Genomic DNA, 13634 nt, shown 5'->3' with positions numbered 1-13634 from the left:
GTGGATGCTTTAAGACTAAGTTTATCCCAGTACCAACCTTGGGTATGAGTAACAGTAAAAGCAAAATTTCAACAAAAAATAGGCATAAAGGTAGTTTACTGTAGAAAAATCTTAGCAGGAGTCTTGGGTTTCAAAGACCCATCTTAAGACGGATAAATAGTGTTTTGTGTGGGTAAAGAGTGGGTCCTATTTACTATTGTTGAGATTTTTTATGAGTATGAGACTTTTGAGGGATAAAGTGAAAGAAATAAAGGAGTGAGATAAGTCTTACTAACAAAATACTAATATATTACTGTTTTTAAGACTTATATTAAATCTGTGGATAAACATAGTCTAAGGACGACTATACGTCTATACTCTATACCAAACTCGAAAGACCTAAATAAGACTAACTCTGTTAATAAACATAGGCCCAAACCACAAAGACACAGTTGAAAACACACATATTAGGGTTTTGTTGAGACACCTCCTTATAACTCTTTTCTTCGCTCACTGCCACCATTTTCTTCGTTTTCACATTACTGGGATCCTACCTCACTTTCAACCATGGTCAGTCTAATCTTCCCTCTCTCATCTCTATTTTACTTCATTTCTTTTTGTTGTATGGTGTGATCTTTTGTACATAGCATTTTGATGTTATAAATGATGATGATAATGTATCACCTTCTCATTTGTTGGTTTTTTTTTTTTTTTTTATATAATTTCTTCAAAGTTTGTGTCTTTATTGTTCGATGATGAATCTCTTGCAAAAACTTGAACTGGGTGTTTTAGATCGTATACTTAGAAGGTATTGATAAGAAATGAGAATGGGCTTACTTCTTCTTTGTTTTGATTGTATATGTTTCTAAAATTCTCTTCAAAAACGCATCTCATCAAATGTATCAGTCAGATGAAGTACTCCGTATTTGTTATTTTGGGTATTCGTAGCCATGAAAATTTGTCAAGTTTGAGATATTAAACATTTTAGTGTTTTGAGCCTTTTTCAAAATTGGGGTTTTGATGCTAATTTATCGTAGAGCTCGGGGCGCTGATTTAGGAATAATAGAGACGATACATCTGCGAAAGTTTTTGGCGTTGGAATTTTTTTTGAATCAGTTTAAAATATAGGGAGTAGAACTTTATTCGAAAACAGAAGAATGAGAATACAAATTTTCTAATGGTTTAGATTATTGAAGGCCATAAGCTATATTTGTTGTAGCCTGATGTGTAATGTAGGAGACTAACAGGTGTGGTGCCATCTTAGGATTGATTTTTCAAAAATGTGTTTATATGGTCTCTGTCTCTTGGTATGGGGATTCAAAACAAGTTGAGGGGTAGATAAATGAGATTCAAGGGTTTCTATGATAAACAGATTTAGGACATGTATGTGCTATGCTACTTCAGGCCATACTCATTTCCGATGTGACGCTCAGTGACTTGGTATGGGAGCAATGCTCTATCTGTTGTCCCCTGTCAGTACGATTCTTCTCCACAGATAATTAAGGTTCCTATGAAAAAAATAGAGGAGATTTGAGTGTGAGATGTTAGTACAATTTAAATGCTATACTTCGTATAAAGCATTACGTGTTTGAGTTTGGACTCTTATCCTCATTGGACCGCAGACTCTTATCACTGAGCATTTGTTGTATATGTATGTATTTATATGGCTATTTGCATACTTTTTTTTCATTTGACCGTTGCGATTATGTGTATGATTTTAGTATCACTTTTCTTCTGTAAAATTTCTTACAGTGGAATGAAATTGATGTACTTGATTTCACATGTCGTCCCTTTAGGGATATAAGGTTGCTTGTGTAGTAGTTGGATTTACAGATTAGAGGGGAAGTACATGAAGATGAAGACTCTACATCACTTGATTGTTTATGCACTTTTTGTTTAATCGCTGCGATTTTGTAGGGTTAATATATGTTTCATATTCGGATAAGTAGAATAAATCTGCTGTTCTTTACTTTTTTCTTTTTAGTGGTTATACTGTTAGTCTGCCCACTGGAGTATATAGCAGACTAGTTTTTCATTTAAAAATTGTTTGCTTCAGAAATTAGTATTTTTAGAGTAATTGAAAATAAAGTCCTCTTTTGAGAAAGGGCATCTAGCTATTAATATTATTTCTGGCAAGGCATATATTAATTTCTGTGATTTTTATGGATCACAGGCTAGAGGATTGAAGAAGCACATGAAGAGGCTCAATGCCCCCAAGCATTGGATGCTTGATAAGCTCGGTGGTGCATTTGTAAGTCATTTTCTGTGTTGTTTATTTTTTAAACATTTTCATACCAGTTTCTTTCTTTAGCATTTGTGCTTTGATTAATTTTGTCTTTTGTATGTAGGCTCCTAAGCCATCATCTGGACCCCACAAATCCAGGGAATGCTTGCCTTTGATTCTGATCTTGCGTAACAGGCTGAAGTATGCCCTTAACTACCGCGAGGTTGTCTCAATTTTGATGCAAAGACAAATCCTTGTCGATGGGAAAGTTAGAACTGACAAGACCTATCCTGCTGGTTTCATGGGTATGTTTTCTGTCTTTGGAAGATCTTTTATACTAGTAATTTGCAAAGACAAATCCTTGTCGAGGGTTTCATGTCATTCATCTGTTTACTCCATGTTTATAAGTATTTTGTGATGCAAGGCTTCAGCTGCTATATCTAATTCTAGAGTTGTTTCGTTGGAGCTCCTTTGGCCATTGTTAAAATTGTTTTTTTTTCGTTCTTAGATGTTGTCACAATCCCCAAAACAAATGAGAGCTTCCGTCTGCTTTATGATACAAAGGGCCGATTTCGCTTGCACTCTGTTAGAGATGAAGAGTCCAAGGTATCTTTCACTCTCTTTGTGACTGACTATCCAATTGAAGCATCTATGCAACTTTGTTGGTTTAAACATCGAAGATCATTGCTAGTGTTGTGCTATTAAGCTTTTTATTATTCCCTTGATTGGATTCATTAACGTTTCCTTTTCACAGTGTTCACTTTTGGGGTATGTCAGAAGACAGAACCTCTCACAAGTTCGTGATTTCCACTGTCGATCCACTTGCCTTTTCTTGCTTTCGTCCTCCTCTTGTAACCCTTGGCCTTTACACTTGTCCCCTTCTTAAAAATTGTGCTGTACAGAGCAGTAGTGAATATTTATCCACAATTTAACCTGTGTAGTGGCCTATGAATCACAAAAGATAAAAGTATTAAACTGGAGTGCCCTTCTTCCTCGTTGACTCACTGATATGAAATAGTGAATTGTTTTCATTCATATTCTGATTTTATGTTTTGGGTGCACAGTACAAGCTATGCAAGGTCCGATCTGTTCAATTCGGTCAGAAGGGCATCCCATACCTGAACACCTATGATGGGCGCACCATCCGTTACCCAGACCCCCTTATCAAGGCCAATGACACAATCAAGCTAGATCTGGAATCCCAAAAGATTGTCGACTTTGTCAGGTTTGATGTTGGCAATGTTGTTATGGTGACGGGAGGAAGGAATAGAGGCCGTGTTGGAGTGATCAAGAACCGAGAAAAGCACAAGGGCAGTTTCGAGACTATCCACATTGAGGATTCTGCAGGGCATGAGTTTGCTACTCGTCAAGGCAATGTTTTCGTAGTGGGTAAGGGAACCAAACCATGGGTGTCTCTACCGAAGGGCAAGGGTATCAAATTGACAATCATCGAGGAGGCTAGGAAGAGAATGCAGAAGGACCCTACAACTGCATAATAATGTAGTGAAATATCGACTTTATTTTAGTTCACATTGTCTTTTAAATTTGAATTTCTCGTTTATCTGGGTACAATTTTGACTCTGAAACGGAGTTCATCGTAGCTCGACTTGCAACTTTTGTAGAATCTATCTTGTCTTTGCTTGCTTTGGTGATTTTGATATAGCTGAACTGATCACGGCTTTTCACATCACACCGTCTGTCCAGAAATTTATGGATTGTTGCATCTACAGTAATAGTTGCAATAACACAAATTCTCATTTGCGACTTGTCCGTCACTTTAGAAAGACGTGAGACAAAGGGGTAAGTTGAGAGGGGTTGTGAGAGATCTCTGTGAAGAAACCATCACAAGCAAAACTCTTCGTGGGCTCGCCTCAACTAGTGGGTTAGTGTAAAAAAGAAGTATCATAGTAAAGATTCTCTTATGCTTTTATTTAAGAATTACTCCTTTTCTGCAATACATTGTAATATTCTGCAATACAATGTAAAAACACGTAAACAATGCACAACCCAAAGACAACAAATGATGACTCTCCAACTTTTTTTTTTTTTTGGCAACTGTATAGAAAGGTTCTACATTCTCATGGCCTGTCGAGCCAGACCATGCGCTAACATATAGAACTTGTTTGGTTGCCCTTCAAAAACACATGAATTGTAATTTATGGGAAGTGTAAAAATAGCAAGTTGTTTGGTTGTCCCAATTCACATGAATTGGAACTTCCTAGGAACTCTAATTCCTACATAATGGAGGAAGTTGCTTACCTAGGCCCCCCTAGGTAAGTAGAAGTTTCTATGGAATTGAAGTTCCTACATGCAACCAAACAACTTTTTCAAATTCACGTGAAATAGAATAGCATAGTAATTGAATTTTCTTAGGCATTGCAATTTCCCATTGTGAACCAAACGTCCAAACGACCCCATAATCTCATGACTCTCCAACTTAGTTGTGGCAACTCACGGTTTTTTATTAGTCATTTGTCCTAGAAATCTTAATAAGATTGCACATACTACAGTTATATCAGCTATGGCATGAGTACATCTTTTCTTACTGTCCAAAAAGAAAACTCTTTCTACCATTAAAGTATAAAAATTATAGGAATTTAGTGACTAGTGTGAAAACTCTTGAATATGATTGCCGATATTAATAGCGAAAAACAGAGAACAAAGAATTTCTTTTTTGTTATGTAGGAACAAGGAGGTGATTGGACACGACACTCAAAATTTGAAAAATACATAGCTTCTTGTATCTTCATTAAAGATTTTAGTGACAATAAAACTGGGTGTTATAAGATTTATTTAATTTTATTACCGCCTTTTCACAAGCTGTTATACAATACCATGAAAATGATAGACCCTAGATATGGATTTTTTTTCCTTAAATGGGGCGCAAACACAAAGTATTTAACGAATTAAGTTGAATTTGAAAGTATTTATCCAAAATGGGTCCACGTCATCAACGAAGTTAAGTTCGGTTTCAAGTCGCTCTCCAGCTCAGCGACTATAGCCAGGGTAGTGGCAGTTTAGAAGATCACAAACCTCACAATGTCACAGCAAGACAAGTCGCTCACCCGGACAACGATTTCAGCTAAAGACGCCTTCCTTCTGAGCGACTTAATGGGCAATATTTAGTTTAATTTCACAAAATTTTCAGCCTCCCTCTCAGACTAAAGTTGCTTAGGGAGAGAGCGACTTGAGGTCAAATCGTCGTCCCCCTGAGAGACTTGGGCCTGTTTATAAATTCCAAAATGTGCCATACAAACCTACACACGATCATCCTCCATAATCTGCAATACATTCTTCTTATCTCCTTCCATTTGCCATTTAAAAATCATCATCAATGGAGATTGAACAAGACATTACTAATACTTGGATTTCAATGGAGATTGAACAAAAAAGACCTAAACAGTTGTTTGATATTGTCTAGAAACTAATAATTTGAGTTTTAATTGTAATAATTGATTGATTTGAGGGGAATTTTTGAGGAAAAAATGGAATGGTTGTGTTACGGTTTTCAATTTGATTTTTTTTTTTTTTTTGTTTAGGGTCTGTGTTGAACCATATAGATATATATGTTTATGTTTTGATGATGTCAAGAGTGCTTTATATTCTATATACTCGTTGCGCGTAATTGTTTGTTTAGTCTTTTAGATTGGACTTACTAATCGCAAGCATTAAAGAATTGTGATGGAAGTATAAAAGAACATATTGTGATCAAGCCCTCAATCACGGATCAAGATATTACAAGATAGTGAAAGAGTTATTCAAGCGTCATGAGAAGATAAAGCTCATCTAAAGATTGATCAAGCTTGAATAATGAAGTAGCCTACACTCGAAGATCTTCTAACGAAGATTAGAATAGCGTAGGTGATTATCTCGTGATGATAACGTAAGAATGGACTTCTTATATTGGTAAGGTTATGGCCTCACAGCTATAACATTACTTATATAAGAGCTCAATGTTATAGCTCTTCTACTATAACATTGAGATGTGAAGTTTATAAAACACACGACAAAATAGTTTTTAAATTGTTTTTGAAAAACCGTTTTAAATGTTTTAGTAAAAGTATTTATTTTACAAGGGAGCTTATTTTAATATCGAGTATGGTTTTACTATGAACTTATAATTAGTAATTATGATTGAATCAACTTATGAGTTGAGGCATCTTGCTAATTAGGGTTTCTAGTTTCTACATACTCTAATAACCCTAAACCTAATTTATCTTACCTAGGTTTTTCGTGAAAGAGGATTGGGCTTATGAGTGGTTTCTTTCTCGTACACGGTTACTCTTTGTACAAGTTAGAGTTTTATGTAAATCTTTATAATATTTGATTAGAGATTTAATATCTCTTTTATATTATTTTGATTTATTATTTCCTAACTTATAAGATATTATTTTTGCAAAGATAGAAGGAAAAGATTGAGTAAATCTTTAAAATAATATTTGATTAGAGATTTTTTATCTCTTTATTATTTGATTTATTCCTTTTTATCTTATAAAAATATTAGGGATGAATAGTGTTGCGTGAACAGTGCCGTGAATAGTGCTGTGAATAGTAAAACGTGAATAGTAATTTCCTTCTTGCACAATAAGCCTTTGCTTGGATAAGGGTTAAGGTATTAGGATAATATTTGTTGGAGATTTCTTTATCTCCTTATATTATCTTTCCTAATCTCTAAGATATTGGTGAGTTGTTAAGATAGAAAGATATTATTTATTAAGGCAAGTCTTGAAAAAGAATTAAGGAAAGATTTAACCTAATTCTTTTCTTGCTTTACAAGCCTTCCACGACACTTAGGGTTTTGCTAAACCGAAACCCTTGCTCCTCTTTTACTATAAATACTCCATACTTTACATCATTAAAAGTAAGACCTTTGAGCATAACTTTCATATATTTTCAAAAAACAAAAACCGTGTTTTAGAGTAAAAACCGTTTTAATATTTTTCGAAAAAGGTCGTGTGATTTATAAACTTGTGCATTCGTTCTTTCATTATCGTTATAAGATAGTAGTGCTTAATTGATTTTTTACTCGTTCATTAACGTGAACTTTTAGTAGAATCATTAGTGCTTTCTTATTAGCGTAAGTTAGTCACTCGAGTATTTAACGGTACTCATTGAGTTACAGCTAGAGTTAGTTGTACGAGTTGGGTCAGTAAATTTGTAATTCGTAGAAAGGTACTAAATTTATTAATCGAGAATAGTGGACGTAGGTTTCGATTTGTGAAACTGAACCACTTCAAAAACCGTGTGTCTCCTCTCTTTCATTCTTTCGTTTATTTTGTTCTTACTTGTTCGTTAGTTGATTAGTTAAAGTTTAATCAATAAACTATAAATAATCAATTATATTCATACAATCGAAAAAGCTTTAAAAAGTTTTAAATCCTCAATTCACTCCCCCTCTTGAGTATTTTGGATCGATAGACTCTTCAATTAGTATCAGAGCCTCGTGCTCTTGATTGCCTAACCGCAAAGAGGCTGATCTATCTTGTTTTCATTTATCTTATCGTTTTATATTCCGCTGCTTATCACGTGATAAATGGATTCCAAATATCTCAAGTGTCCCGTCTTTGATGGGAAGAATTATGGATTATGGAAAAACATGATGACTCACTATGTGAAAGGTCACGATTATCCAAAACGGACCGCACAAAATTCTCGTAGGATCCGAGGAAGGCACTACCTATGAAAAGAAAGAAGAGGACTATGTCGAGGCCGACTACAAGAAGGCCGAAAAGAACTCCAAAGCAATTAGTCTCCTGCAAAATGGAATGACTTCTACAGAGTTTGATCGGTTTTCTTCATGCTCTATGGCCAAGGAGATATGGGATGGTCTTGAACTAGCTTATGAAGGTACTTCCATTGTTAGGAAGCACCGAATAGATTTTCTTATGCAAAAATATGAGCTATTCATTATGGAGCCTAATGAGTCCTTAGATAGTATGTCCGCAAGGTTTTCAAGCATCATAAACAAACTGAAAAACCTAGGTAGGAAATTCAGTACTGAGGACATTGCTAGAAAGGTTCTTAGGAGCCTGACTAAGAAGTGGCGTGCTAAAGTCACTGCAATGGAGGAATCACGAGATCTTGAAAACCTATCCTATCAAGAACTCATCGGTGCTCTCATGGCCCATGAAATTACTCTTAACAAAGATGACGCTGAACCAAGCCGAAATAAGAGTATGGCCTTGAAGAGCGAAGAAGTTGACTCTGAACTAGAGGATGAGACTGTTTTGTTTGCACGCCGCTTCAAAAATAAAATATTTCGAAACAAACAAACAAAATCATCCTACAACAACATGCAACAACAAGTCATCCAACAAAAAGGTTACTGAATCAAAGTCATTTTTCGTAAACAGAAGTTGCTTCAAGTGTGGAGAATCTGGTCACATGATCAAAGATTGTCCAACATGGGAGAAGATCAAGGACAAGACAAAACGTGAGAAGACAAAGAGAGAATTCAAACAAGTTATGATGGCTTCGTGCTGGGAAGACCTTGACTCAGAAGATGACGAGGAATCTGAAGACGACGAAGTAGCAAACCTTTGTCTCAGCAGTGTTAGTCTTGACCTAATCTCCGATAGCGACAATGAAAACACAATCTCACACTCAAACTATTGCTTTCTCGGAGAATCAGACGAAGATGACGATGAAGAGGTAAGTTATCTTGAGCTTAAAAAATGCGTTAAGAAATTGTCGAAAAGTGCTTTAATTGAATTCTTTGAACAATCTCTTGATAAGTGTCACGAACAGGACTTAGAATTGAAAGATCTAAAGGAACAGATTCTCGAAATTGCAGAAGAGAATTACACTCTGAAAGCTAAGGCTAAGAAGTTAAAGTCTAAGGTTACAACTGAGAAAGCAACAACGTTAGACTCTACTATGGCTAAAAAGAAGGAATTAGAGTCCAAAGTTATAGCTAATGAAGCTATAACTTCATACCTAAAGCTTAACATCAAGCACCTTCAAGCCAAAGTTATAGCTAATGAAGCTATAACTTTAGAACTTCGAAAAGCCAAAGAAATTTTGGAAACTAAAGTCACATCTGATGAAGCAGTGATCTTAGACCAAAAGAAAGAGATAGATTCCCTTTCAAAGTAATTAAAGGAATCTAAGACCGACATGATCAATGTTAAGAAACAACACTCCGATGTTGTGTTCCTTCTTAACAAACGATTCCAAGACTTTCGTGATAACTTTAAAAAGGATAATGATGTAGATCACACAAAATGTCAAGAGGAAATTAAAACCCTAAAAGACTTACTTCTACATGCTAGAAAGGTCCATGATAAGTGGGAAGGTAGCACAAAAGTCCTAAACTTCCTAACCGAACAATCTGACAATAATATGAAGATGGGGTTAGGACATGAGTGCTACAGCCGTAGAGATCACTTCAAATGCAAATCAACACCTTCGGATTTTGATTTCAGAAAAAGGAAGTATGCTGAATTGCTGATCTTCCTGAATACCTGATTTGCAATTACTGTGGTCATACGGGTCACATCCAAATAAATTGTGTCAAAAAGGCTCATGATATACAAAAAAATGCTGACCATGCTAAAACTGTTGACACGATTGACGAGGATGATGAAACCCCCATTAAGGAACCTAACGAACAAAGAAACAATAAATTTCGTTGGTTCTATGACATGACCTTCGACTACAGCAAGAAACCTAGCACCTCACAAAACCCTTATCGATCTCAACCTAGTAAACCTATTCACAAGGGAAATAGTCATGAAAGACCTAGAGAAATTCCTAGACCAATAGAAAACCCTAACCCTAGAACTCCTCCCAAGCCAAATAAACCAAGGGATAGAAAAACGGTTATTAGACAAGTTTGGATGCGAAAGGATTTAGTATATAGAGTAACTAATCATAAGGGACCCAACTTAGCTTGGGTACCTAAAAACTGTACCTAATCCCTTTTGCAGGAAGTAGTGAAAGAAAACAATCAATGGTATCTTGATAGTGGATGTTCAAGACACATGACTGGAGATAAGAATTTGTTTCTTTTGTTGGAGCTTGTGTCCTCCACAAATTAGTGTGATATCATTTGTAAATCTCTTACAGGTTCACAAGGGTATACTTCGTATATTTAATCGGTAGATTAACGTTTACCTAATAACGGTTGACTTGCTAGAAAGTTTGACGTTATTATCATACAGATGGCGGTGATCAACTGGTCTCTAAAGGTCACACCTATAGGATGTGTTTGAGAGATGTGGTTATAGAAATATGATCACATTGATGCCTAATATGACTAAACAGTTAGTCAATGTGTTGATGAGACAATTATTTAATGAAGATTAAATAATATTAGTTGAGACGAATTAACCGTCAATTCGTAAATTGAATATAATAAGTTATATTTAATTAAATGTATGTAATGTTAGCTTGGACGAATTAATATGTTAATTCGTAATTAAATGTAATCGGTTATATTTAATATCAACAAGATGAATGTGTCATAGTGGTAATAGTGAGGGTACACAAACCAAGAGGTCATGGGTATGATGGGTTCGATCCTCACTAGATGACAATTTACACATTTTATACATTTTTGTATACTACCAAAATATTTTTGGTAGGTAAATAAAAAAACCGAAAATAAGAGAAAGAGATCTCTTATTTCGGTTAGGGTAGCCGAAAAATAGGAAAAGAAATATCTCCCCCTTATTCTCACTTAATTTCGGATATAATTAGTGAGAAGGAGATTATTTTCATAACCTAATTTTTTCAGCATTTTCTCTCATCTATCTACACACACAAAACCCTAAATATTTTACAGAAAATTGGGGATCTCATTCTAGCAATTTGAGGGGTATTTCTCGGAGCATCTTGGGTGAAACTAATAGGCGAATATCATTGCGATATTGTTCTTAGGCCGAATTAGCAAGGACCAAAGGTTGATTTCTTCATTCTCTATTTTGTTTATTGATACCCGTCGTGAGGTGTCAAAAATAAGATTTATAATTTCCAACTACAACTATAGCAAGTGGCAGTCGGGTCGAACCACAGAGAGGCAGATGTAATTCTAGTTGTCTAAATTCAGTCTAAGGTAACAAGTGTGGGGGTTGAGTTGATTTGGTCTAAAGCTAAGAGTAAAAACAAGAAACTAAAAAGATGGCTTAAACAGATAAAGAAGGGGTACTAGGATGATCGGTTCATTAAAGCTTCGGCGGCGGCAAAGATATTAAAATGTGTCTAAATCGAACACAAGTGAGGCGGGAAACAAGAGGTCCTTTCGGTCCACTCTTAACAGATAGCATCTTTCGATCTCGCTATAGGTCCCTAATATCACTATTACTGACTCTCGTCCTGAAAAGTGACTAACGGTCTAAACTATACCTATCTTTCGATCTCAAAGACGCAGTTTAGTCGATTTAATTGATGGTCTAACAACTTCCCCTATCTTTCGATCTAATGGGTCAGTCACAAATTAGGTATCTAACTGGTCGCATGCATTCGATTCATTAAATACAACATTAAAATCAATTAAAACGAAGGGTAACCTCACGAGGTCAGTCGATCGACCGAGAATGCGATCGATCGACCGACACGCGAATCGGCCGTGTTCAATACTTTGCCGCCACGCTAAATTCGCCTACATCCTAGCACAAACTATTTAGCTACTCATGCTAAGGGTAAAAACAATAACTTTAATAATGAAATTAACTAATGGATTCATGCTTGAAACGATAAAGAAAACAATTAACATAAACAATAAATTGGCTGCGGGAATTAACTAGCAATTCTATACTAATGACGAAATAAGTAATAATCTGGAAATTAGAACAGAAGGAATACCGAATTTCGCAGAAGGAATGTAACGGAGTGATTGAAAGCACAACGGAAATCCAATGCAAATTAATATCCCAAACCCTAATTAGTAAACTAAAACTCAATGTAAAATTTCTGATAATAAAGCTTAGATCCTAAACTAGGTATTCTCAGTTACGTTATATAGAAAGTATACGTAACAATTATTCCAAAACCTAAACTTAATGGGCTTCAAGTTCCTCGGTCTTTTAATTCACGTCTGGAACAGCAGTGTGGTCGATCGACTAAGGTAGGTGGTCGATCGACTGGGACAACAATGAACAGTAGCTTCTGTAACCCGATAGTTGGTCGATCGACTAAAGGAGGTGGTCGATCGACTGCTTGAGCTGCTACTTGACTTCTATAAACTCGTGGACTTGTCTTTTGGGTCTTCAAATGCGCACCAAGCTCGTTCCTTAAGCAAATACTTCTCGTCACATGCAATGCAGGATACTCGGGGACGGATTTAGCTCGATTTCCGCTGGATTCTTCACATTTCTGCAATAATGTACAAAAATACGAAAGTAGACGGAAATAGGGAGAAATGCAGCATAAACTACATGAATGAGCTCTGAAATGCGTGTAAAATGAGATGTAAAACATCATATAAAAGACACGCATCAAACTTCCCAAACCAAACCCTTGCTTGTCCTCAAGCAAGAACTAGACTCGATCTAATGACCTAATGGAACGAGTTCAATCTCAGAGCGAATTACAAACTGCAAAGCCTAAACCATTTTAATGCATTAACCAACAATCAATTAGCAAATGAATCATGCAAACGAGTTATGGAGTCGTTAAAAACATGCTGAACCGTCAGCTATAGAGACTTATCAAATCGGACTCTCACGGGTCGCTCACATCACTCAAATAAGCACAGGTGAATAATGTAAAGATAGAAAGAATTCATTTTGTAGTGACACTCACCTAACTACGACCTATAAGAACATGCCTGCAAGATAATATAAAAATGATCTCTACAACCGTACATACGCATTCCAACCAACAAAATGACCATGACACATGCCGAGGTATAAATGTGGATATGTGAGGTATGGGTAAGAAGAGGCAAAGCATTTTATGGTAAAGTGGAGGTACAGGTGATCAAGCTAGTACCAAAACGGAACCATATGGCAACATCCAACTTCTTGCTCATAATCAAACGAAACGGTGCTATAGCAAGCACAAAACTTACAAATCTCTAAGCTAATAAATCAATAAACTCCCCATAAAATATAAATGAATCAAGGGAGCAAAAATCGCCAAATAATAAAGACTGAACCATGCGAATTGATTTTTCCTTCTTCTTTCTTTCGAACTCCAGTCGATCGATCTATAGGGGCAGTCGATCGACTGCTTCTACAGTACAGAACTCTTTTTATTATTTTTCTCTTCTTTTTCGAATCATTTTTTTTCTTCTTTTGTTTCTTTCTTTTCTCTATTTCCTTTCTTTCATTTTCCAATCATCATCTCAACATGAGCGTATGCCACCAAAAACGTAGTAACAATCCCAACAACTAAACTACTAGCTTGACAAAGGACAGGCTAAATGTAGGATGTAGTTAATGGGACAAAAAGGATATTTCTGGCAGTGTGGAGCTTATGGGCATAATAA

General features: G+C 35.8%; 1 protein-coding gene across 1 annotated transcript; it reads left to right on the top strand.

Moving 5' to 3' along the window:
• The first annotated feature begins 451 nt into the window (after positions 1 to 451).
• On the top strand, positions 452 to 3829 carry LOC141587042 (small ribosomal subunit protein eS4-like). Its single transcript, XM_074408460.1, has 5 exons — positions 452 to 549; positions 2153 to 2230; positions 2328 to 2508; positions 2712 to 2809; positions 3268 to 3829. The coding sequence occupies exons 1-5, from the start codon at positions 547 to 549 to the stop codon at positions 3697 to 3699; spliced, it is 792 nt and encodes a 263-aa protein (XP_074264561.1). The 5' UTR covers positions 452 to 546; the 3' UTR covers positions 3700 to 3829.
• Positions 3830 to 13634: the final 9805 nt, after the last annotated feature.

The sequence above is a fragment of the Silene latifolia genome, chromosome 6 (assembly GCF_048544455.1).
Source record: "Silene latifolia isolate original U9 population chromosome 6, ASM4854445v1, whole genome shotgun sequence".
In the NCBI taxonomy this organism is placed as follows: Eukaryota; Viridiplantae; Streptophyta; class Magnoliopsida; order Caryophyllales; family Caryophyllaceae; genus Silene; species Silene latifolia.
Note: the sequence above shows the minus strand (reverse complement) of the source record. Positions and strands in the feature narration are given on the sequence as shown.

Bases quoted from the DNA above. Each gene is read 5' to 3' on its own strand.
- LOC141587042 (XM_074408460.1), top strand. The intron at 2,231-2,327 runs GTAAGTCATTTT...TTTTGTATGTAG, and splicing joins ATAAGCTCGGTGGTGCATTT to GCTCCTAAGCCATCATCTGG. The intron at 2,810-3,267 runs GTATCTTTCACT...TTGGGTGCACAG, and splicing joins TTAGAGATGAAGAGTCCAAG to TACAAGCTATGCAAGGTCCG.